General features: G+C 48.1%; 2 protein-coding genes across 4 annotated transcripts in view; one reads left to right on the top strand and one right to left on the bottom strand.

The window, feature by feature from the left end:
* Positions 1 to 229: 229 nt before the first annotated feature.
* On the bottom strand, positions 230 to 19,311 carry LOC144159114 (inositol hexakisphosphate kinase 3-like). 2 transcript variants are annotated; one of them, XM_077690405.1, is made up of 8 exons: positions 19,149 to 19,311; positions 18,530 to 18,670; positions 16,154 to 16,280; positions 15,893 to 16,043; positions 13,147 to 13,337; positions 12,876 to 13,051; positions 10,786 to 10,953; positions 230 to 3,451 (listed from the first exon to the last, which is right to left on the bottom strand). In XM_077690405.1, exons 2-8 carry the CDS (start codon positions 18,587 to 18,589, stop codon positions 3,077 to 3,079), a joined length of 1,248 nt encoding a protein of 415 aa, XP_077546531.1. In that variant the 5' UTR covers positions 18,590 to 18,670; positions 19,149 to 19,311; the 3' UTR covers positions 230 to 3,076. The 2 variants fall into 2 exon arrangements, with proteins under 2 accessions (XP_077546531.1, XP_077546532.1); XM_077690406.1 differs by lacking the exon at positions 19,149 to 19,311 and adding an exon at positions 18,889 to 19,086.
* A 690-nt stretch (positions 19,312 to 20,001) lies between these two features.
* Aps (diphosphoinositol polyphosphate phosphohydrolase 1 Aps) overlaps positions 20,002 to 24,396 on the top strand; it is a 76,496-nt gene continuing 72,101 nt past the window's right edge. The window contains exon 1 of one of the 2 annotated variants that reach the window (XM_077690407.1): positions 20,002 to 20,246. In XM_077690407.1, coding sequence (XP_077546533.1) covers positions 20,154 to 20,246 — 93 coding nt within the window. In that variant the 5' untranslated portion in view covers positions 20,002 to 20,153. The remainder of the gene's footprint in view (positions 20,247 to 24,396) is intronic. The other variant, XM_077690408.1, reaches the window with a different exon arrangement.

The following is a 24,396-nucleotide window of genomic DNA, read 5'->3' on the forward strand; positions in this document are numbered from 1 at the left end:
AGAATTGCAAGAAAATACTATAGTGTGCAATGCAACTCATGTGAGGAGTCTGGCCGTGAAGGAGTCGACACATTTTCCAAGTCCTTGAAAAAGTTTTCTGGGAACAATGCAACATACAGTAGGCGGCACTTCTGGACGTTCATCATTCAAATCTCCTGAGAGCTAAATGTGAAAGATCTGCAAGACACCAAAAGAGGGTGGTAAGAAAAAATACAGAGGCTTCAGCAGCTTGTTGCATGCATAAACATTTTATTCCTTACAAAGTAGACGTACATATTAAAATACAACAAGCAACAGACATAGTCTCTTTTGGTTTTTTTGTGTATTCAACAACCTTAAAGAACACGCTACACCACGACCCGCACACTTCCTACAACGTTTGCCAACGCAATTAAAAAAAGTGCCTAGAACACTGTGGCCCGGCCGAAACTCGGCACACCAAGGCAGCGAGCCCTCGACACGTGTCAGTTTATTGTTGTGCCCTGAAGAAAGCTGCGCTGAGTCAAGTCCCCACACGCACCGCTGGTGGGATCGCTCCAACTCCCGATGTCTATACAATTCACTAGAAAGATACAGGTCTATCTACATAGCTATGAATCACGCGGTGAACTGAGCGACACGAAACGATAAAAATCACAAACCCGCCTCGTTGGGAAAGGAAGAAGCACTCCACATGTCGCACACATGCACACGCACACATACGCACAGAAGGAAAAAAACAAACAATGTTCTTTGAAAGACTACAACATGGCAAAAACACCAAACAAAAACTGCTTGAGCTGCACCTACTCAGGGCTTGAGCCTGGCGCAACGTTTTCGCTGCAGAGCTAAGGTGTTACCCCGTGATCCGCGATAAAGCATATTTGGGGAGATTGAAGAAATGGGATGCTAGCATCTCGCCTGCTGTTCACAACCTATTGAGGTCACAATGCAAGAGAGCGTGCTGCAAGACAGAGAGACTTAAAAAAGATGCGGCGACCAATGAACCATTGAAAGCCACGTCGCGTCACTACCAAAAACCATTGGTCGAGGAACTTTTTTGCTTCAGAAAAGCAGTACTAGTACGCAACAGCCAGTTACTGCAAACCTGCATATTGCTGTTTATGCTCACTCAAGAGTTCTAACAGGCTTTTCAGTTGTTCTACTACGGAACGTTTCACATAATGATTTCAGCAAATCGCTCGACAACTTCATAAGAAATGGATGCCAGATTGTGTCATTTTGCGGTTACATTTTCTTTCACAGTGACTTCGCAATGATTCGAGGGGAAAAAAGAAAAACTCTAAGAGCCCTCTAACTGAGAACAGGACAACACTGAGCATTGTACCACAAAATAAGAGCATGATTTTGGCAACGACTGGTTGAATGAAGCAGCTGTTTGAGCTGCTCAAAGCACAACATAAGCAATTGGCAAACCAACGAAAGGCGAGTCAATTATGGAAATTGATGCTCGAACAATGTACGCACAGCGAAAAAAAAAAAAGCAAAATGCTGAAAGCAGAATTGACATGGCACAAAGGTTCTATCTTCCTTTCTTCGTTACGACAAAACTCTGGGAAATGCATTTCCATGGCAGCATACTGTCAAGCAATATCCATCTGAAGAGCTGTCCCACCGATTTTTTTTCTTTTCACGAACAAGGAACAGAAACCTCCTAGATATAAACATACAAAAAGGCGGAAACGTCCGAAGCCGTCAACAAACTGTGCGATGAGTTTACAAAAAAAAGAATACAGCCTGGAAACAACTTGCATTTCTCGCAGAAAGGTACAGTATGCACTCATGCCATGCCACGCGTGAAGTACCAACCTACTATGGCAGTAAACCACCGGGAAAGTCGTTCCGACTACTAACCATCATTTGCAAATCTCGCGAGCTACACGGTTGCTGCCCTTTGGAAGCAAACGGCAGCCTTTTATGGAATGACTACAAGTTCCTGTTGTATTCACAAACATCAGCTCTATTAAAAAACTCTAAATACAGCGCCGTTAACAACGCTCTCAGCCTTTGAATTCCCGGAAGAAACAGCACTCCCGTGATTAACGCCTCGGAGTGCAATTTCTGAGCGCAAAAAACAGCATCTGCGGGTCAGAGCAACTACTGGCCATTTCCAGCTACGATGAAGATGAACGGTCGGTGGCGGTATGCTGATTATTTGCTCATTGTCTCGCTTGACGTGCCATTCGTGATGCTCACTTTGAGCACTCCAAAGCTCCACTCAAGCTTCACTCAAGGCAGCCTTTTCAGATTTTCAGTTAACCCGCTTTTCACGGCCAACACCAGCAAAACTTGTTGCTGAGCTAGTTGGTACATGCTTAAAGAAAGAAGAAATCGTGGCGCAAACTAGATGTGGACGAAAAAGACAAGATAAGACAGATACAGGCGCCAGATATCTTTCTTGTCTTCTTCCTCCACGTCTACTTTACGCCACATTTTCTTCTTTTTTCAACGCCAGCAATCTGGTGTGTCTTACACCAATGAATTCACAATGAGGATCGTCATAATAACAAAGATTGAATTTTGTTATTTGTGCAACTGCTTCACCCTATCTTCAAGGTCTGCTTCGATCGAAAATTTAAACACGTAAACTTTTTCCTTAGAATCGTTTGTCAACTAGTGATGTTACATATCGTAGGTGTCGTCATTAGCAGTCTTTGCACGCACAGTGCGCACGTAAACAATGAACGTCAGTAAAATTTGATTGGCTCATCTCGTCCAAGCTTGCCTTGTTCTCCACCTCCATCTCGTTAAAGGCAGTCCGTCTTCGAAGGAAGGCTGTCGTCGGAGTCGTCAGGGCCTCCGGAGTCAACAACCGGCGTCCACAAAACACAGAAACCTCAACTGGCAATATCGAGCATGTCATTTCCTGCCGAATTTTTAAAAAGAAAATCACTCTCGGACCCTTTCAATTTGATCATTTTTTCCAGCCACTCATGGGCCTCAATTTTCTTCTCCATCCAGCCTGCAGGGTAGGAATTTGCCTAGCGCACAACGCGAAGGTTCCCGCCGTTTGAAAATAAGATTTTTTTTTCTCTCCACTCCGGTCTTGTTCGCTCACGGTCGAGCGTTCGCCGTCTCACTTGTTGGTCGCCCTCGCCGCCACCTCCACCTGCGATTTGGGGGCGAGGTTGTCGCACTTGAGCTGCAGCGTTTCCATGGCAACGCCTACGTTGTCTTGCTTCAGCATCTGGAGTTGGGCGATGAGGTTGCGGAGGCCAAAGAGGTAGCCCTCATCGGGGCCCTCGTCCTTGGCGGAGTAGAGCGAGTGGGCAAAGTCAATCATGCGGACGTCGACCGGCGGTGGCGCCCCCTGCTGCTGCCTCTTGGGGAAGACGCAGTCGTTGGGCGGCGCCTCGCTGCAGTCGTTTGAGTTCCCGTCCGGCCCTTTGCCCTCATAGAGGATCAGAAGCGAGCTCGTGTAGAACCGGAACGACTCCAGCTGCTCTATTGCCTGCAAGGAACGGAGCACGGACGGAACGAGGTGAGCAAGGGAAATGCCCGCACTCCAGAGTAAAGGCACCAAAGAGTACCGTAATTTCTCGCGTGTAACCCGTACCGGAAATGCGAAAATTTCAGTGGCAAAGTAGGGGTGCGGATAATACGTGGGGTTTTTCTTTTACTGCAGCTTCACAGCAATGCACACTGTGCCGTGAAGCTCCTACGCAGTAACACTGACTCAGCCTTCCATGGAGGGCAATTCCAGGAAGATGGTGCAAAAAAGCTTCAAAAAATTCTTCATCACAAACAACATGGATGGAACCGAAGATGACCTTGTGTACAACGGTGAGGACTGCGGCTCAAGTAGTAGCTCTAGCAAGAGCAGTGACACTGATTGAATTGTGACTTTTGCCTTGCAGTCAGGGTATTCTACTTGCTAAATACACGCTTTTAAATGCAGAGCATTTCTTAGCCTCGCCTGTTCCTGCGTCGGACGGTGTCAAGAGTTTCGCGTCCGCAGCAGGTGCGCCTCTCCTTCCCTCCTCTCTCTCAACAGCAGCTGGTGCGCGCATGTGTCGTAGTCAGCCCGTTCGCTCCGTCGCGGTCTCGGCCTAACAGGCGCGTGATAGCAGCGCGGTGGGTCGTGGAAGGGCGCGCGCTGCTTGGCATGCGCGCTCTCCCCCCTGTACTGCTCTCCCTCTACTGCGTGCACTGCAAATATAGCGGCTAGCGGTCGCTCGTGTTTCAGTCACTGCGTTGCTCCTTCCTTCCTTGGTTGACGCTCGTGCCCACGTTTACTCGTGTCTGCTACTCCAGCATCACGGAAGAAGCGATGGAAGCAACACTGCCTTCAATCAGTACTGAGGCCCCAATGCTCTGCATTTACTCGTGTTCCCCTCGCGGGAAGGCGCATGGGATTTTTTCTGTCTACATAGGTAGTATGTGATATGTTACTTGAGCAGTAGCTTTGGTGCAGCCTTTCCTATATCAAATATGCACGCAATATGCGAGGCTTTTTTTTTCCTTTACCACTGGCCTGAAAGTAGGGGTGCAGATTATATGCAGGGGCGGGTTATACGCGCCAAAATATGGTACCACTGCATACACTGGAAACAAAAAGGGAATAAAAATCTTGAGGTACTACATAGTGTGTTTTCTCGCTTCAAGGCACCACATCTTTTTCTTTAATCATTCGTGAAGAAAGAAGTGCTTAAGATCGAAAGCTCGTTCATGTTAAAGAGACACTAAAATGATTTGCAAGCATTGAGAGATTACCTGTGCAGGTTAAAGTCTGGAGTACCTAGGACATGTTTCAAGCGCTCTGGGTGCGTTTATGATCATTTATTTTGTCGAAAAATAAATTGGAAAGTATTGTTCTCCTTTGTGTATTCTCTTTGGTGATTGCCTATGACGTTCTTATGACACGTCCTGCTTTGGATAGGCTTGACTTCATCGACTGCGCAGTGCGCCGACAAAATCAGTCAACGGCCTCCTGCGGGTCGTCACAATTCAATCGCGCAGTGTAAACTCAGCCCCGACAACATTTGTGCCTGGAAGAATAGAGCTTTATTTTGTTAGTTTGTAAACTGTATTAAGCTAAGTAAAGTTGGCAAAGTCAAAATAACTACGCACTAGTGCGTATGCAATACGCATGTCGGTTGGTGTTCACTGACTTCACTTCACTGGGGCTGCAGGTTGTATATGTGTGTGCGACTGGTACACTTGCAGAAAATCTAAGGTAAATAAAAGGCAGGAAACGAGTGAGTGAATTTAATTGAAGCAATAAAGACTTAAAATCAACAAAGTGATCGCATCCTTTTTGCGAACCCGTACTTCACCGGTACGTCAAGCCACCTTGATCCTTAGGTTTAGTGCCTCGTACCGAATGTCATTGTTATCGCCTTTGATTAGTCTGTACGCAGTACAGTTGATTTGCCCGTTGCAATAAATGCTGCCCATGAAGCTTGACTCTGTTGCCCCCTGGGTTTGTCTGTTTCAGCGAACGACAGGCCCGTTGCAATCAAGCGCTCGCACGGCATGTTTGCTAAGTGCAGATTGGTTGTGTGGTGGTGAATAATTGGTGTGTGAGCATTTACCCCACAGTTGTAAAGCGTAAAACTAAGGCACGAGAAGCACTTTTTGCGCAGGGTTACTTAGCAAAGCCGTTTGCAGCACAACCACACATTTGTGATTGCTTTTGCTGCTCTAACAAATGAAGTTGTTGGTGATATGACATTTGTGGGGGCTATGAAAAAGCTTACTCCACAAGCATTATCCATGAAATGCTTGATATAGCACCTTGGAGTGCTGCAAGCCAACAAGTAAACAGCAACGTACAACTTGGCAGAGTAGGCCTCAGTGTACATATATATTTTATTTTGGGCTGGACCCTCATGGCCCCGTAGCTCAGTCGCGTGAAGCACTACACGAGTAACATCTTGCAGTATGCGTTCGAATGCCGGGTAAATTTCTTTTTTCTTTCTTTCTTTTTCTTTTTCCCCCCTGAATTGGCTGACTCTTGGCCTTGTGTCAGCACACCTTTTATGTCCCAGTGGGTAGTACAGAGAGAAAATAGGCGAGTTTCGAAGGCACGGGAGAAATGCCTTTGGTTGAGCAACTCAGACGGTGTGGAGGGCTTCCGTCACTGTGTCCACCTTGGCTCGTCCTTCATCACGCTATGGAACAATACTTGCTTGCTAGAACTGGCGTTAGTTGGCTTATTTAGCCCATTTCTGCAGCTAACAACATGGCAGTACACTTAAACCTGGACGCAACAAACCTCTATGTAACGAATGCCTGGATTTAACAAGGTTTTTTTTTAATTTCCCATTGGCCGTCCAATTGAATCCCAAGCGTTAGCAACCTCTTTGTAACGAACGCATTGCGATGGTTAACCTTGATGCAAAGAATTCGCTATGCTGATTAGCCATTCCTTTTTTATTATTTTTTTTGCACTTCTGAAAAATCGGCTGGAGAAGTGCCCTAATTTAGCGAACTTCCCCGCACCGCAAATTACCGTGCATTTTCAGTTTAGTGCGGTGTAGCTAAAGTGCTAAGGCTGCCTGTTGACGTGTAGTCACGCGTCTCTATTGCCATCTTTGGTGACGGTTCGACAGATTTCTGCTGCCAGAAAACAAGGAGGAGTTTTGTCTTTACAAGACAAGCACGTAATTTTAAATGCCACCACCACTGGCGAGAAAGAAGAACTTCACCTCGAGGTACAGTATCCCAGCTAGAACACACTCCACAATTTTGAACGCAGAAAAGAGCATCTAGATAGCGAAAAGGCGCCCTTTCAGCATAAGTTTAGACAAAAAAGAAGAGTCAAAAGGCAGAAGTGATATTTAAGTGTGTGAATACAGGGGTAAGTCATCTTGCTTCTTTGGAGTGACGAGCAGTGACTAAGCTCGTGGGAAAGCAGCAGGAGCGAATCATACACTTTTTCATCGTGAAAGAAATCCTTCAAGGGCGAGTTCACCGTCACTGATTTCTAGCATTTTGGTTCCGTTTCTGCTTCATTCACGCGAGCTTAGGTAAACTCGAAACCTGCATGCCACAAAAACCTGCATGTAGCGAAAAATAGAGGAAGTTTGTCAAATTCCTTATATCCAGGTGTACCTGTAGCAGGTTACGGCTACAGGTACACAGGTTTTACAGGTTCCTGAAGTATCGCTAATGCTCGATTGCACATAACGTTGGAAGTGACGGACGTGCTGCACGGAACCAAAAGCGAAAGTGGTTTGAACAACTTTAAAAAGCGTGTTCGCACGAGGCCAAGGGTCTGCTGATTCTGGCCTGTGCCCACCGCCCGCAAGTAGTCGGCGCTTGTGGCAACAACACGCCAACGAGAACTCGCTAGCGCGTCAGTGTCAGTCTGCGCGCGTTCTGCGAACTCGCTCATGGAGCAGTGAACTTTACGGCCCAAAAATGGTGAACTCAGTTTAGAAAATATGGGGCGCAAGCGAAAAAATCAACTTACAAAAAATGTTATTTTGAAGCTGTTATTTTAGGGCGCAGCCCTTTGGCGGCCATTTCTGGGCTCAGCAGCGTCACCGTCCTAACTGAGTGAATGATGACAAGACGACGGGTGGAAGAAATGCTGTGCCCGAGGACGCGGGTTCGATTCCCGCCAGCGGTAGCCGTTTTCCTGATGGAAGAAACATCCCCCTCGCGAGGGGCACGATGAAATGCAGAGCATTTCAGGGGGCGCACGACGTTAAGTAGTTTGCGTTACGTTAATGTTGTTGCACTTGTGGCAACTGCTGACGAGAGAGCGCGGCGATGAGTGCGTTCCAGCCTCGCTGACAGCCGCCTTTATCACGCCACGATCGCGACACGCGCGCGCGATGCTGACGTCACGATCATGCCACAGATGTTGTTGATCCCGCGACGTGCGCGCCCCCACCTGTTGGTCGCGAACCGACCGCGGAGAGAGCGCGTGATGCGAGCGGAGAGTAGGCGAGGAGGAGCGGGGCTGACGAGATACCGCGGCGATGAGCGCGTTCCAGCCTCGCCGACAACCGCCTTTATCACGCCACGATCGCGCCGACAGGGCGCACCTGCGAGCGATGCGGACAACTACGGACGCCAAGAACGGGTGACATCGTGAGTTAAAGAAATGCTCTGCATTTAAAACAAACCACAACAAGTACATTCCTACACATATGCTTGTTGGAGAAGGGGGCGGGCGGAGGGTTTCACTCACGGAGCGCACTATAGATGGCGCGGCGAATTTACCCAGCGTTCCCTGCACAGAAGTGCCTGCTTCGTGCGGTACGACAGTACGGCTTTGTCGTCTGCTTTAGCGACAGTTCGACGGTTGTTGTGGGCGTTTTGGGGCAGCTTCGTGTCCATTGCACGGCTTGATTAACTTGTTCGCCAGCACCTCCAGGGTACACCATGACTAACGGAATTAAGTGGTCGTACAGCAAACATTCGTTCAGGATTGGTCTGCAGGGCGGGAAAACAAAATGTTCAAACCACATACAGACATCTGGCCGCTAGAGAAACGCTACAATTTGCGCACTGCCTGCCACGAATGGGACTCCGTTTTCTAAATTGGTGAATACCAATTCGGTTGTGTTTTAAGAGGTACAGTTAAACCTCGATGTAACGAAGTCGGTAAAATTCGGAATTTACTTCGTTACATTGAAATTTCGCTACATTGAAATTCGCGGTTATAATGAAGTGTTCATCCCGTGAAGCGTTTCCTGAAAAATAAAACGTGGCGCGCATACACGGCCGGCGCACTGTTTCTGTTTCTATCGGTGCTTAATCGTCTACGCGGGCATCAGCGTGATCCGCATGGAGCGTTTTCTTCCCGCAAAAACGCGCCCCGCAAGCCACAGGCGCGCTGACGCAGCCGCGGAGACCACCCGCGCGATGCGGGTAGCTCCAGCGACCGATTCTAACCGCTCGCTGAAACGCAACTCGAGGGGCAAACGAGAGGGTATGCGAGAAAAAAAAGCGGATAACGTGGGCGAAATTTTTACTGTAAAACGTCATACACGCCGCTTACGAGAGTGCCCATCAAATATCCTTCGCGGCGGCCTTATCGTCTAGCCAGCCAGCATCCCCGAGCGCTTCGAAGCTCCCGCCGTAGGGTGCGCACCTCCCCATTGGCGAAACCATGGCGAAACTGCTCAGGCTCCTCCCACCGCTGCGCGCAGCGCGAGTCACTTCCCGCCGCCGGCACGCAATCGCGAACGCCGGTGTGACAAAAAAAAAAAAAAAACGCGCGTGCAAGGCTCATAAAGATTCACAAATGCTTGCTGGGACGACGAAACCCAACAAGCATGAGCGAACTCGAACGAAGTGCAAAGCGGCGGCTTGCGGCGGCGGCGGCGGCGGCAACGCCAGCGGCGAGTAGGCTTACCACCGCGGAGGATATTTGATGGGCGCTTTCGTAAGCGGCGCGTATCACGTTTTACAATGAAAATTTCGCCCCCGTTATCCGCTTTTTTTCTCGCACGCCCCTCTCATATGCCCCTCGAGTTGCGTTCCAGCGAGAGGTTAGAAGCGGTCGCTGGAGCTACCCGCATCGCGCGGGTGGTCTCCGCGGCTGCGTCAGCGCGCCTGTGGCTTGCGGGGCGCGTTTTGCGTTTTTGCAGGGAGAAAACGCTGCGTGCGGTTCACGCTGATGCCGATTAAGCAGTAGACGATTAAGCTCCAGCAGAAACAGTGCGCCAGCCGTGTATGCACGCCACGCAGTTTGTAGGCAAGGGACTTATCAAAGACTCCGTGGCTGGCTGCATCCGCGGCATTGGGCGACCCGTGTCGCCGTTCGCGTTTTATTGGGACCCCATTTCGGCGCTTGCATCTCCCAAAATCTACTTCTACAACTTAAATATCGTGCCTCGTTCTCCATGAAACTTCGTTACATTGAAATTACGGCAAACGGGACTTCGTTACACAGAGGGTGAAAATACATGGTGTGCATACACTTGAAGTTACAAAAAATTCCGTGGTTCGTTACATCGAGGGTTTCGTTACATTGAAGTTCGTTACATCGAGGTTTAACTGTATTACAAAAGGCGAAAGGAGCAACTGGATCTGATAAACAGCGATTATAAGAGTTCCCTCAGCTTTCTCGCAATTCTCAAACTTACTAAACTAACCAGTTTAAATCGGTATAAATGGGAATCACTAAGCTCACACGCCGAATGGTTTTGGTGTCTGCATTTGTGTCGTGCGGTGGTGTAGCCTCAAGCTGGCACATCAGGATGGCTAGGTTCCACTGTCTCACCCTTCGAAAAACGCTCCTTTCCGTTTTCTTTCGGCCGACTCACGGCCGGGCTACAGCGGCGGCGTCCGCCGCTCTAGCCTGACCGTGGCCGACGCTGCTGCTGCGTTCGGGACGCCACTCCGCGAACTCCAGGTAACGGCTGGCAGAATCTCTGGTTTCGCTCTTTGTGTAGCCACGTGTGTGAATTCAAGTGACGTCGCATGGGCAGTTGTTGTGGGGGTCATTTAAAGCTTTGCTTTCCAACCGAGTAGAGCCAATTTTTTAAATGTGCAAGCATTTCTATGTTGACTAAATGAGAAAACCCATGTGTCCATCTGTAACGCTCGATGCGTCACTTTGCATGCATAGCAACATGTTATAAATAAAAGGCCACTGGGTCTTCATTTATATTTTTATATAAGACTGCCTTTACTGCCCCTGGAGAAATGCCTTCTTAATACAGCATATACGTATAGTAGTGAAGCCAACTTTAAGAAGCTCAGTGCACAGCGTTCATTTGACAAATCTTGCAATATTTCTTCCTCAGCTCAGCGAGAGCCCAGGGGGACAGAAAGAGGGGAAGAGGGAAGGATGCCGGAAAAGGATGAGGAAGAGGACGGCACCTGTGACAGGGCCTGCAGGCGCTCGATGAGGGGCAGCAGGATGTCGAGGCGGAAGCGGTTGCCATCGTGCAGGAAGTGGAACAGCGTCTGCCGGAAGCCCTCCACGTTCAGCGACCGGCCAAAGTACTTGTTGTGGCACTTGTAGTAGCCCAGGTTCTGCTGGTACACCTGCACACCACACGGGAGCAAAGGTGGCTCGCCTGAGCACAACACAGGGCACGCGAGGACTCTCTTCCCAGCAACACAGTCTTAACAAGACGCGATTCAGGTTCCTTTTGGAGTAGCTTGGTGCGAACTGCTAACAGCACTCAGTCAGTAGAGGCATTTTTTTTACCTGAACTGGCTGCACTGGTGCAAGCAGTGCAGCATAGGTTCATTTTTTTTACTGATTGATATCCCCAGTAGCACTTTGCACTGGTATGCACGACCCTGCACTAATCTGCACCAGTTCAGGTAAAAAAAATGCCCCTAGAGTACTTCAACATGACAGAGCCAGGCCCTTTGAACTGACCACACAGACTCAATCATTGCGACTAATTCATTGAACAGTTTGGTAGATCACTTGCTATTGATTGATTGTAGGGGTTAACGCGCCGACGCAGCGCAGGCGATGAGGCGCGCCGTAGTGGAGGGCTCCGGATTAATTTTGACCGCCTGGGGATCTTTAGAGTGCACCAAAATCTCGTACACACGGGCGTTGTTGCTTTTCGCCCTCATCAGAAACGCGGCTGCCACGGCCAATTGAACCCGCATCCTCGTGCTCAGCACCACGCCTTAGCCACTGCGCCATAGATCACTTGCTATCCTACGGCTCCTAGAATACTGGAGAATATCAATTCAACCACTAGTGGCTATGCCAATTAAATAACCACTAGTGGCTGTACCCTTTTAAGAATAGAACCACTTGTAGCTGGGCACTAACCATGGAGTTTCTTGTGAAAATACCGCAGAGGGTGGGAATGGTGCTGCAATAGCGCACCAGCATGGAAACCATGAAAAGAGTACAGAACTGCACTAGCTTCATAATTGACTGAGCTTTAAACGTTTTTGTGGCTTCACTGCTCCCTCGTGTTTCAATGCTTCCACCACTGCAGCAGTACCCACTGAATCAAGGGTTATTTTGCAATCTATTCATCAATGCCCTGAACAGGAGTTGATTATACTTTCTGAAATGTACTATTAGTACCACGTTTGTCGCATAAATGGAATATAGTGCTGAGCAGCCTTTGCTAAATCCTACCTACCTGTTCCTTTTGTTGTTCAAAATTTAGGGTGTCACTTGTGCAGAAACTATTAGCTGGTAAGCAACTTATACACAACAGAGACCAGGTTGATGGACGTATAATTCTTAAGCTCTCTGGCACCACCCTCCTTGCAGTACAAATTAGGTTGGAATGTTTTCAGGTTAGCAGTACTTTAACGTCCTGAGGCATCCTAGAAATATTTTCTACTCTTAGTACATTATCAAGAACTGCGAGTTGGGCTTGTTGGTATAGGTTTATGATGGGTACATTAACATCACAACCCTTTAGTACATCTGCAGTTATGTCATCTTCCCCTGTGGCTATTTTTCTCCTTATTCCTTTGATCCTTGTTAGTTACTGCTGGAACCTCACAAACCAAGCTTGTCTCCTTGTGACTGTTTTCTCACCTAGTGCTGCTAGAGGCTAAATCTGCTCTGATCCTTTTCTCTACTTTCGATACCTCAGTGAAGTTGTTCGTTATGCTACCAGTATTGGCTCGCAGTGCCTACATTCTGTCTAGCCAAAAGCAACTTCTTCTATGTCACACTATAGCTACTGCCTATGGTTGAAGTTTCTTCCGTCCTTGCTCTGTGAATGGTGCTGGGCAGTGAACACACCCCGTGCTCTCAGCAGATGTTGAAGTATCTTTACCTGCAGCTAGCATTTAGCAAAAACAGAAAAAAACAAACAAAAAACAAAAGGAACACATGCAGATAGCACTGTGATATATAGACCCATTACCGCTATACGCTTTCATACAACACTCACGACAAGCGAATTCCACCAATTTCCCTGTCTGACAACATCTCTTCTTCCTCAACCCCTCTTCTTCCTCTTCTTCCTCACCTGCATGCCGCAGACGCGCAGGCCGAGGGGGCTGGAGGTGGTGGCGGCAGTCTTGGCGTCGAGGCTTCGGCGCTTCTCTTCCGAGGCATCGTCCGCGTACTGCCGGGTGCCCATCTTCAGGTCCAGGATGCAGGGGAAGGCGTAGCGGGCCGTCAGGTTCTCCAGGAGGATGAACTCTGCCAGGGGGAGGGAAAGGCATGGGGGGCAGGGCACGGAAAGTGTCAGGAGGAGGACAACAGAAGGATGAACAGCGACGGGCACAGGTACCCACCTCGAGGGCTCCCCGCAGTGGAGAGGAAGCGCTGGATCTGCAGGTTGTGGCAGCGCACGATCCAGGGGTTGTGCGTGGTGAAGCTGTCCTTCTTGGGGCCCCCCGCCGTGTCCTGCTCCTCCTCAAACAGCTGCGTGCCGTCCTGCAGCACCGGCTCAATCTCGATGCTGCCAGCCTTCTGCCAGCGCATCCTGCGATCCATCGGGAAACAGGGAAGGGGAACAACGGTCAACCAGTAAGAGCTGAAAAAGCCCCTACGTCTCGAAGCAAGCTGTCACCCACCAACTCGTTAAAAGCAACTTCACTTCCTCAGTGCTTTGCTCTCTCCACACGGATGCACGTTTTCGCAAAAAAGGAACGTTAACGGGCTCAAGGATAGCCTACTCTGTCACAACTTCAAAAATATCAGCCATTCCCTTATTTTTAGCTGCCACGAAACAAACAAAAGTGTTAGCTGAGAAACCGAAACTATGAAGAGAATGCAAGTGTCACGTGTCACCTAGTGTTTGTCACACTTGTTTGTGCGTTTGTTTTGGTCGCGACCCATCTCAGTCTACAGTGAGACTGAAAGTGGTCAAAGCTGGTGGGTGGGGAATACAATTTACCAATTAGTGCCATCTCAATCCAGGAGAAATAGCAGGACACATGGCGTTCCCCAACTTGCTATAGCAGGTTCAAGCAGACTCACAAGGGATCCCTCAATACGGCCATGAAGCTACATTGGGAGCTTAAAGCAAGACACACTGTTTCTTGGGCACGATACGTAATCACTTTTCACTTCTGCAGAGTCCACAGCAACAAATGAGAGCTGACAAGGAGCTGTAGCAACACGGTTTGAGGTGATGATCCTTTGGCTAGTCGCTTGCCCAGCCGTTACCATGCAATGCAGTGCAGACTAAAAATTGTGGTCAATACACAATAGTGAACCCCAATATTTGGGACATTCGTTTGGTGCTACAGTGTTACCGAGGAACTGGAGGTCTGTATTCACACAAGTAAACAAATATTTTACTTTTTCTGCAATTAGGTCCCTTGTAGGCCAGAAAACCTGAAAAGAGGGTTGGGCAAGTGCCTGAACCTCATAAGGATATGCTCCCCTTTAAAGGGACTCTGCAACACTTCCGATAAACGCTTTAACTCTCTCCTTCACGTCTGGAAGCACTGTGAAAGCTATAGTTATCGCCAGCATGGAGCAGCACTGCACCATTTGCTCGTCACAGCCGATCCGCCTTTCATTTCTGCTTTGCTTTCGTGAAGATTTTCTTTTTAAGTGGCTACCGAATGTGTTTATTGCTGCAACTTAAATGAAGCCGGCCAACAGCTGGCTTCATTTCATTCAAAGCTTTTGAAAGCTCTGGAGAAATCACATTACCAATAGTTTACGAGCCAACATGTGTGCGTTACAGCTATTGCCCTACTCTTTTTGTAATATATTAAACTTGGAATCTACACACCTTTGATTCAAGGGTTCAGCTTCAACCAGAAATGCAGCCACAACTATGAATTGTCTTGGCAACGTGAAAACTTGGTGGAGTTGGTGATTCATGTTGAACCACAGCGCAAACGACAAGAGACACGATGATAGCAAGTGGACACACAAGGACGAGGCAAGAGGACACAGTTCTTGCCTCGTGCTTCCTCTTGCTATCGTCCTGTGTCCTGTCATTTGCGCTGTGGTTCAACAATAATTGTCATGTAGCTGAACAACCTCACCACTGAGCCACAGTCGGAAGTTTGAAGAATCTTGGCTTAATTTTTTCTCCTGTGCAGGGGTAAAGCCTTGTACAGTAAAACCTCGTTACAAGAGACACTGTTACAAGAGACACTTGTTTATAAGAGACACTTGACTGAAAGCGGTTTGGCTGGTTTTCCTATGTTCGCCATGTTAGCAACATTGCATACAAGAGACCTTGGTTCATGGAGGAAAGAATACTCAGGAGAGGCCCCTAGCATCCCAATGCATTGCGAAAAGTGTGGAGGAAGTTACGTCATTTTTCTTGAGCCCATGGACAATGTTGCTTACTCGTTTACAACTGCGGCGGCCAAATTTGGGCAAATAGAACGGACAAATTTTTAAGGCGCTTGGTATGTCGCTGCCTCGCTACGCTTGCAAACCAACGCAGTCGCTACGACAAACGTTTTTAAATGAGGCCAGTTTGAAAACTCTGCCGTCGGAGGCGTCTGCGTTCGCCATCCCGCGAGCCTGTTGCTATGACAACGACAAACGCTACTTTGCCAGGCTTAAGAGCTGAAAAATCGTCCTTCTATCTCAAAAAAGAAGGCCGTTTTTCGATTGAAACTTTGGGTGAGGGTTAGAATGGGCAAATTGAAGGCGAAATCAACAGCTTAGAACATGATATCGCAGCGAGGAATTAGCGACGAAGCTGTTTTCGCTTCGAAGCGAGAGGGCAGGGCGACGCCATGTTAGTCAAATCAAACCGGAGACAGCAAAGTATGATGGGATAGAGTGCTGGGCTCCGTGGGCTCAAGTCATGGCGGGACTCGGCTTCACAAATGTGACGTCAGGGCCTCTCCTAACCTTTTCTTTCCTCCATGCCTTGGTTGCAAGAGACGCGTTTCTTGGTTCCCTTGAGTGTCTCTTGTAACGACGTTTTACTGTAACACCAAAGACGGTGTCTGTTCTTTTCACCTTCTTTTTCGTGTCCTAGCACGTTCACCAAAATGAGCGCATACCACCCGAAGCTTCCATCTGTCATTCGTCTTCGCTGAGAAAGCCCGGACGTACCTGTACTTGCGAGCCTTGAGGCTGGTGATGCTCTCTGTGCCCTGGATGGTATGACTAGAGGCACAGCCATTCTTGAAAGGGTCATATGAGGGATGCGCTGTCAGCGTTAGGTAGCCATCGGGGTCCTCTAGCAATGCCACTTCAACGACACCTGTCACAGGAAAAACAGAGCAATAAAACAGGGCCCCCGTCAACGCGGTCGCCGGATTGAGGGCAATTTTTGGGGGAGAGATAAGCTTCCGCTGAAGAGGGCCTCCTTGCCTTTGTATTCGGATGTGAACGGCTTGAGAACATCCGGAAGATTTTCGTAGAACTTCAGCTCTTGTAGGATGAGCGGCTTGCAGAGAGTCAGCTCGTCGAGACATAGCATGGACGACCGTCCTCCGACCTACGAGTGAATACCGAGGAAAGTGGTGTAATTACTGCGAAGTGTAATTACTGCGAAGGTTGCACGTAGAGCAACGGGATACATCATGTCTTCTGTCTACTTGCGAACTGGCTTGAGCCATCTTTTAAAGTTATACACACCGTGTTTCCAGGAACATTGTTGCAAAGTGCATACAAACATACTGTATAAAGTGGAATGAATATAGGCCCAGATTTTTTACCGAAAAATTTGCCGAAAAGTTACCCCTTAGCTTACATAGCCGTCACTGCCATAATTCTAGCTGTAATTTGGCAACCGGGCAGCCCATTGAGCCCATCCAAACCACAAAAGCACCATTGCCACTACCATCAATCAGACACCACAGTGTTCTGTCGCTTCTCTCGCTGTCGCTGAATATGTGTGTACTATTTCCTTCTCACTCAAAATGAGTTGGGCGCTTGGTGCCGGTACACAGCAGCATTTAAACGAAAATTTCAAAGTTTTCTACAACGTGTCCGCCTTACACCAGTATGGCGTCACCAAAAGAAGTGTATGCTACTGGCGTCAGCTGATGGGCAGCTCTCGGTATGCAACGCTCAGAACACCTCGTTTCATGAATGCTGCTCTCTGTACCTGTGCTGCTCTAGAAAGCAGCGACTCTTGTCTGTGAGTGTGGATGCGCCAAGATGTTTGCTGACTGCCTGCATAGACTGCCTCTCAGTACGGTCTGCACACGAGTGTCCCATGCTTCGCGCTCACTTTATGACGACATGGCCTTGTGGGTGTTTAATTAAGTGTTGCACTAGCAATTCCCTGGACTGCACCGAGGATGACTTGCTGTGTGCGCACCAGCCAGCGAGAAGCAGTCATCCGACGACATTTCGGACAACACTAACGCGTAATCTGAGATGACACAAGTTATAGCCTCAATAAAAAGATGCCGTGTACTGATTTTTTTGTTTGTTTTTTGCATTTTTCGGCTACAAGGCAAGGGGGTCGACCTATATTCTGGCTCGACCTACATTCCGCATTATACGGTATGTACCTGGAAATGTCTGAACAAAATGTCTATATACAAAATCCTGCGCATGACAGTTACATGACATCATGAGAAAGTGTCCCCAAGGTCTCCGATTCAGTTGTACTACAGACGACAGAAATGCCCAAAAAGTCAGCTAATAAATGTTCATTTTAAACTTTGTGTCTAAGTATTGCATGACTTCGCCTCTTGTGTGGCAAATGTGTTTTGAAGGTGATGCCTCTTGCTGTGTGCCATTCGCAAAGCAAGATCTGGGACTGGTGTGGGAATGTACCTCGTACTGGTGTGGTACCCAGTACTGGTTTGGTACCCTGTGCTGGTGTGGCACCTGGTACTGGTGTGGAAATGTACATCCAATAAAACTGAACAAGAAAGAAGATAAATGAGAAATAAAGTACTGTGTAACTAAAGTGTGATCATAAAAAAATGGGTTATGTTCTAGGAGACAATTCACATGCTGTTTCAGGTGATGTTGCTTGCAAGCAAAGGCAGTGGGTACATCATTCAAGAGGCCAATCGACTGTGGGTGGCCAAGCACATTTATTGTAAGTGACACGAAAACATTTTTTTTTGTGTGTAATAAATGCGCCCCAGGGTGTTTTGTGTCAGAATAGCCAAGTTTTCGACCTGACTATGAATCAACCTCTGAGTAACAGGTTTCCACTCACATTTCGAACTAGGCTGTGATCATAAGTCGAAGACATGCTGCTGAACACTCAAAAAGCAAACGACTAGACGTTACTTACAACTGAACTACTGTTCAATGCTGTCACTGTAAAGGTATTGTCATAATTTGTGCATGGATTTCTTAGATGTCTACAATAAAGGAACCAGCAGCTGACCTTGTCCAGTTTGTGGATATTTTTCATTAATGATTCTAGAAGCTTACCCATCTTTCAAGGCACAACTACTATATACATAGATGTGTAGCTGAAGCCATTTTAAATAATGCTTCTCGTAATGGTTTCACATCAGGTTATTTATTACGTTACTTTGGTTACACTCTTTAGTAACTGATACCCAGAAACTACAAAACTGAGGGAATGTCTCCTAGCTTCAGAAACGCCGCCAGGAAACGCACTGCTTGTCCTAAAACGCCACACCTCTGAAGAGTTCCCGGTATATACTTCAAAACGAATATTTCTTTAGTCTTTTACCACGCACCTGACATCTTACGTTCTGTTGGCGGTGAACGCAAGGAAGACGGAGGCTGTAGGCACTAAGCTCTTACCTGGTGGATGTAAGGTTCCAAGACCACATTTTCGCTCTGTCCTCCAGATTCGGCAGCCATGGATCATAGCGTTTATTCCGCAGACTGCGCTGTCTCGAGAACCTTTCGGGCCGGCGCTGTCATCCCGGGGTTCCAACAGTTCTGGTGGGATAGGCAGTTGTTTTGAATAGCCCCCGTAAAGATACAAGCCCTATCTGTCCGAGCTGACAACTCAAGGCCACGAAGTTTTTTTCCCCATTACAAAATTACCGAAAGAAATAAAGGAAAGGAAAACTCCATGCGAGACCGCGTAAAGTGCACCTCTAGTAGCCACTTTCGCCACAGGAATGACATCCGAAAACACCTGATTTCACACAAACCTTAATGAGCGGGCAAAAGTGTGGTTTCGCAAGCGAAAAACTGATAGTTGCTTCGGACTGCAGGTGTGACTTTGTAGTCTAAATCGTTTGCTAGTGATCGCAAGCACACACGAAGGCCATTCTACGGGCCCGTACAACGCCGGCGCAAGTCGATGGAGCCGATCACGAAGTTTTTTTGGATTTTTTTCCCGACGTCTCCTTTAGCTTTTCAGCTGAGAAAGCCGACCACCGAAGCAGTACGGCTTTCGTATCGCGCTTACCGTAGGAAACTGGAAGTCTTCGGGAGGCCAAATACAAGAAAACGAAAGAAAATTAAAACTGAAACGAATTGGGACGACACTACTCAAACCATACCGCAGGAAATTTTGGTGATTTAATCCTTCGAAAGAGGGCCCCACAGGCATTTGCGGCTGTTGCGGCGCTTTGAGGTGGCGCTAGGCTAGTCTGCTGTGTTCAGCAGTTGCTAGGGCCGCAAAGACAAGCATAAACAGCAATAAACAGGGCGGATTTATATTTTATACATATTTATTTTATGACTAACATGTCGCAAATTGCTGGCAAAAATCGCTTTGCATATATGATGCACACACATGAAAGCGAAGTTCTTGTTCACACAATATGTGCCCGTAGTATACTGATGCCAACAACTCAAACGCATACACCCAAAAATTAAACATTGTTATAAAACAATAACTAGGTCATTTGAAATTACTGAAATTATACGCTGATGCGTGCGCAAAGGCAAAGCGGTTACAATGCAGTGCCATGCGAAACCGAAACTGAAGTCTTCATTATTCTGTTTTCAACGACTTCACATATTTGGAAATATGAAGCGTCAGTTTATTGTATGTTCTAAAAATAATATATATTCGGACGTAGAACCTCAACCGATGGGTTAATTTTGAAAACTTGTCGATCTTTACTTGCTCCAGAATGAATGGAACGGAAAAGTGAAACTACGGCAGCTCCCTGCGAAGTTGGCGATGGTGCGTTCGGTTAGCCGCACGATAGTATTAACTCTATGCATCACGAACGCAGACCTCTGTGCAAACGGTTAAGAAGTGACGTCAGAGAGCAAGAATAAATGCCGCACCACTCCGCGCAAAGCCGGCCGTCGAATCGAAGCGCACCCAGAGTCTCAAAATGGCCGCGGGGCGAATCGAAGTGCGAGCACTTGGGGAGGTTGTGTGCTACGAGACCGGACAGCGATGAAGTCGTAGCTGACCGCTACAGTCTCCGAGTGCGCGCTCGTTCCGCTGCGAAGCATGAAAGAGAAGCCCAATTCCATCCGCACGTATGACGGGGACGGCTTTCGGCGACGGGCGGCCTGCCTTTGCGTGCGAAAGGATGAGAGCGAGGTAAGTCGCCGTCGTCGTTGTGGGACCCCTTCGCGTCTACGCGATGCGGCCGCCGCCGTGTGCGCGCGACGCCGACGTAAACTCACGTGCTGTACGCCGGCATCCCGCGACCTTCGCACGGCACCTGTCACGCACGCTGGCCGGCCGATTTGCGCAGCAGGCGTGCCGCGACAGACGGCTCCCGTTTCGAGACACCGTCCGCGGCTGCTGCTCAGCGGATGAGGAGAAGAAAAAGTGGAGGAAAAGTAAGATGGAGACAGGACCGAGGGTGTGCGCAAAGTTCATTGGACATCCTCGAAATCCGGCTCATTTGGCGCGGCGGCGGCGGAGGTTTCGTTCGCTTCGTACTTGTCCGTTTTTCTCCGTTGAGCGATTCGTGTGGACGACCTTGCCCGTGCCGCTTCAATAGTCAATCGTGCGTACCAGCGCATTCACCTTGCAGCGCTATTCACGGCTGTCGTGATCAGATTGCCCGCGACTCGTTCTTAGCGCTGTAGTTCAACTTCTGGCGACGTTTCTGTACTCTGTCACGGATGAACGCTGAACGCTGGAATTTATGCCACCGCGAAAAGGGTAGACGTTGCGCTCAGAAGCCTCGTTTTATTCCGCATTACGTTCAGCGTAGGTGGTCTCTCTTCACTTGCGTCGTTTGCGTTGGCTTTTGAAGCTTCGAGAAATGTAAAAAGAAGAAAAAAAAAAAAAGGACGGCAAGATGTGAAGCATGCTGTAGGGGTTTGTTTATTTTCTTTTTGGTGGTTGGTGGCGACTCTAAAACAGCGCGAAACACCGAGAAAGAGTAGAAAAAACGCACGATCGCGCCCTCCTGCGACCGCGGGCATCCTTTTAACTCCGCTCGGAGGCTGGCTTTGATTAATCGGTGCGAGCACGTGCTTGGTTCCTGCGCCGTTGCTGCTGTTGTAATACTTAATTGTGGCCCGCGTCGCCGTTTCCGCGTTTGTATGTGTGGCGTTTCCTCAAATGCGCATTCCGCGTTGACCGTGCGCAAAAGTGCGGAAGCCCGAGAAACAACCGGCCAGATCTGGAAGCAGGGGACGATGATAGCCACCGGAAACTGTAGGCCGTACGCCGTCCAAAACATGCTGGCTATGCGTCACGCTCCAGCACTACTGCATCGCGGAATCTTGAATTCCGCTTGGGTGCAACTCTTCTTTTTTGGCCCGAAGTGGGACTTGTGCTGCTTGATAAGTCAGGGGCAGGACAGGACATGCGTACTGGGCGTCGCTTTATCGAGCATGTATTTTGGGAGCGCCGGCGCTCGGCTGGCGTTTGTCTTTGAGCCGCGCGTCAAAGGGTTGAAGTAGACGAAAATATGTGTGCACGAGGTGATTGGGTGAAACAGAAAGTAAAAGAAAGAGCTCCCCGTTTAGCGCTTCAGGAGTGTTCCCGACGGCGTTCCTTTCCCGCCTGTGGGACACCGAATTGGCGAGACGGCGAAAATCCGAGACCCCGGTCTAATCTCTCGTAATCTTATATTTGCTCGACTGCTTGCTTTCGCTGTTTCGTACGTTGTCGCGCTTTATCCCTTCGTTCTATCTTTGCACTTTGGCACCAAGTTCGTCGGCTTCCGCGCAGACGTCTGATGTTCTTCCCCCCCCCCCCCCCTTTTTTTTTTTTATCTTTGGTAATGAGACGCTGTCCGCTGTTATTTTTTGGCACTTTCGAGGCTGCGTGTGTCAGTGTGCGTGGCGGCACTGCAGCGACGTCTAGACTGGTTGTCGAAACATTGTAACAAACACTAAAGCCTGCTCTATTGAGTCGAAATTGGAACGTGCTCCAACATCTGTTGACGGCGCTTCAAGCTTTCGGAGCTTGTCTATGGCCTGTTGGAAAACCGTTGGACATTTCGTGTAAAGGTGGCAAAAAAAAATCAAACGTCTAAGTATTAAGGACCGAAATAATTTTAATTTGTGTAAAATACTACAAATACGTCGCATTTTCTTTGCGCCTGGAAATGTTCATGCTTGCGCAACTGTACAAAAAATGGTGTTTTACATGAACATGTGTAAATGTCTACGACCTAAGGAATGTTGAAAAGAAAAAGAAGGCAGCGCATAACTGGAATTTTTCAGACGTTGGTATGTTTGTATTTGTTGCGGGCGTCTAAGCAGGGAAAAAAAAAATTGTAAACCTAAAATAGTGCTAGCAGACTTGATCATGACACCCATGTATTATGAACGGAAAAAAAAAATATTCGCGACAGCCAATAAAAGCGAACAGAAGCTGTTAAGTATTTCAAAAAATAAATATACTCGCATGTAATAATAAAACTACGTGTAATACTAACATATTTACCATTACTTCATCTAGTGCACTTGCGAGAGAATTTAGCTCGCACGTTCGTGAAGCTACAGCAGCAATCAGCGGGTATGGAATGCGGGCGCAGCGACTACAGGCTGAGGGAAATAAATGGAATTGAAATAGTCGATGTGCGATATCAGCAGAGAAAAATATCATCACGGGGGCTCTAAAGTTATGGTTCTTTGCTTTCTGAGGCCAGACCTGGTTGAGAACGGAGAGCTTTGTAAGGAAGTATACCCAAAATGATTAAACGTGAGTGAAACGGGGGATTGGAATACTGCTGGGTGAAAAGCAATGAGGTCCTAGATCCTAGATCCATTATACCACCTACTGCAGACCAAAGTTCAATGTGCTTCAGCCGGCCACTAATGGCATCGCTATGATTAGAAGGTCGGTGTTTGGTGCTATTCGCACCTGTCGCGAGATGGCATATTCCATTACCCCGATAATAAGGGTATGTCATTAACAATCAAGTAACCAGCCAACGAGGGCCGCAGACGATACAGTGATGTTCCTCCGCGAGAACCGCGCCTCTGGCGTCGTCTCCGACCTGGAGGAAGCAGACGACGCGCCTAGGGAATTTTTTCCCCCTCTTGGGAATGCTTGCTCACCTCTTTATACCTCGCGGATTCTACAGCTCTCCACGAAGTTTTAGTGAAAGAGAAAGCAGGAGCTGGATAAAGTGCCACTGTCCACCATTTAGAAGCGTTATTATGAGCCGGCCCCTTTTATACTCGGTTTGTAGTCTTGTGACCTCGACGGCTTTGGTTCCACTTTCCCACAGGGAAATGTGGTTCGTTTCAAAACGCCCTAGTGTATGTGAAGATGTATCCGGACTGGGCGAAGTTTTGAACGTGTATTATATAATAGGCGCGCTGCGGCGCCCATGATGGGGTGAAAACTCAGCGCGCGAGTCAAAATCTGGAATACACTTAAGCATCGTTATAACGAGATAGCTTTATTCGAAATTTCGCGTTATTAATAAAGTTTTTTTACGATCCCCTGCTGCTGTGAATTGAGAGAAAGTAACCGCCGCTTTTAGAGGAGTACCGCTTATAACGAAACCAGTCTCCTGTTCGGAGTAATTCGTCGTAACGAGGGTTCACTTCGCTTGGTCATCATCACCATAATCAACAACCTACTTAGGTCCACTGCGGGACGAAGGCCTCTCCCATTGACTTCCGCCCACTCCTGTACTGCGCTGCCCGAGTCCATTATTTTCCCCGGAATTTCCTCCTTTCTTCCCTACATAGTGTTTTTGGCCTTCCCCTTCTTATAGTTAACCCTGGCGGTCCACCCGCGGTCAGTTAGTCACACTACATGGCCAGCCGAAGTCTATTTCTTTTTGTTTACTTGAACTATGATATCCTCTACTCGAGTTTTCATCTCATCCAGGAAGCTCGCTTCCTGTCCCTAACTGTGACTCCGATCGTTATTCACTGAGCCGACCTCAGTTTGATTTTGCAGCGAAGCTGTTAGCCTCTCGTTGGTCGGAAAATTTCGTGTCGTAAACAAAAAACCCACGCAGGGCCCAGCAGTTCTCGCCTAAGACGCAGAGCGCATGCGTCAGGCTAATCGGGAATACAGCATAGCGCTCAGTATTCATTAAAAAAAAACCACAAAACAAGCATCTGAATTGCGTTATGGATGATCAGGCGCCTATGACCAATGGGACCCAACCATGTGTTCCTGGTAAAGATTATATTTGCAGATTATGTTTGAAGGCTAGGCGGGATAGTGGCGCTAAATAGAGCAATTCTTGCCCAAGACGCCGAGCGCATGGGTCAGGCTAGGCACGACCCTGCATTTGCCGCCAGAGAAGTCGAGTGCA

The sequence above is a fragment of the Haemaphysalis longicornis genome, unplaced genomic scaffold (genome assembly GCF_048455015.1).
Source record: "Haemaphysalis longicornis isolate Haplotype H1 unplaced genomic scaffold, Haemaphysalis longicornis Haplotype H1 scaffold_10, whole genome shotgun sequence".
Lineage (NCBI taxonomy): Eukaryota > Metazoa > Arthropoda > Arachnida > Ixodida > Ixodidae > Haemaphysalis > Haemaphysalis longicornis.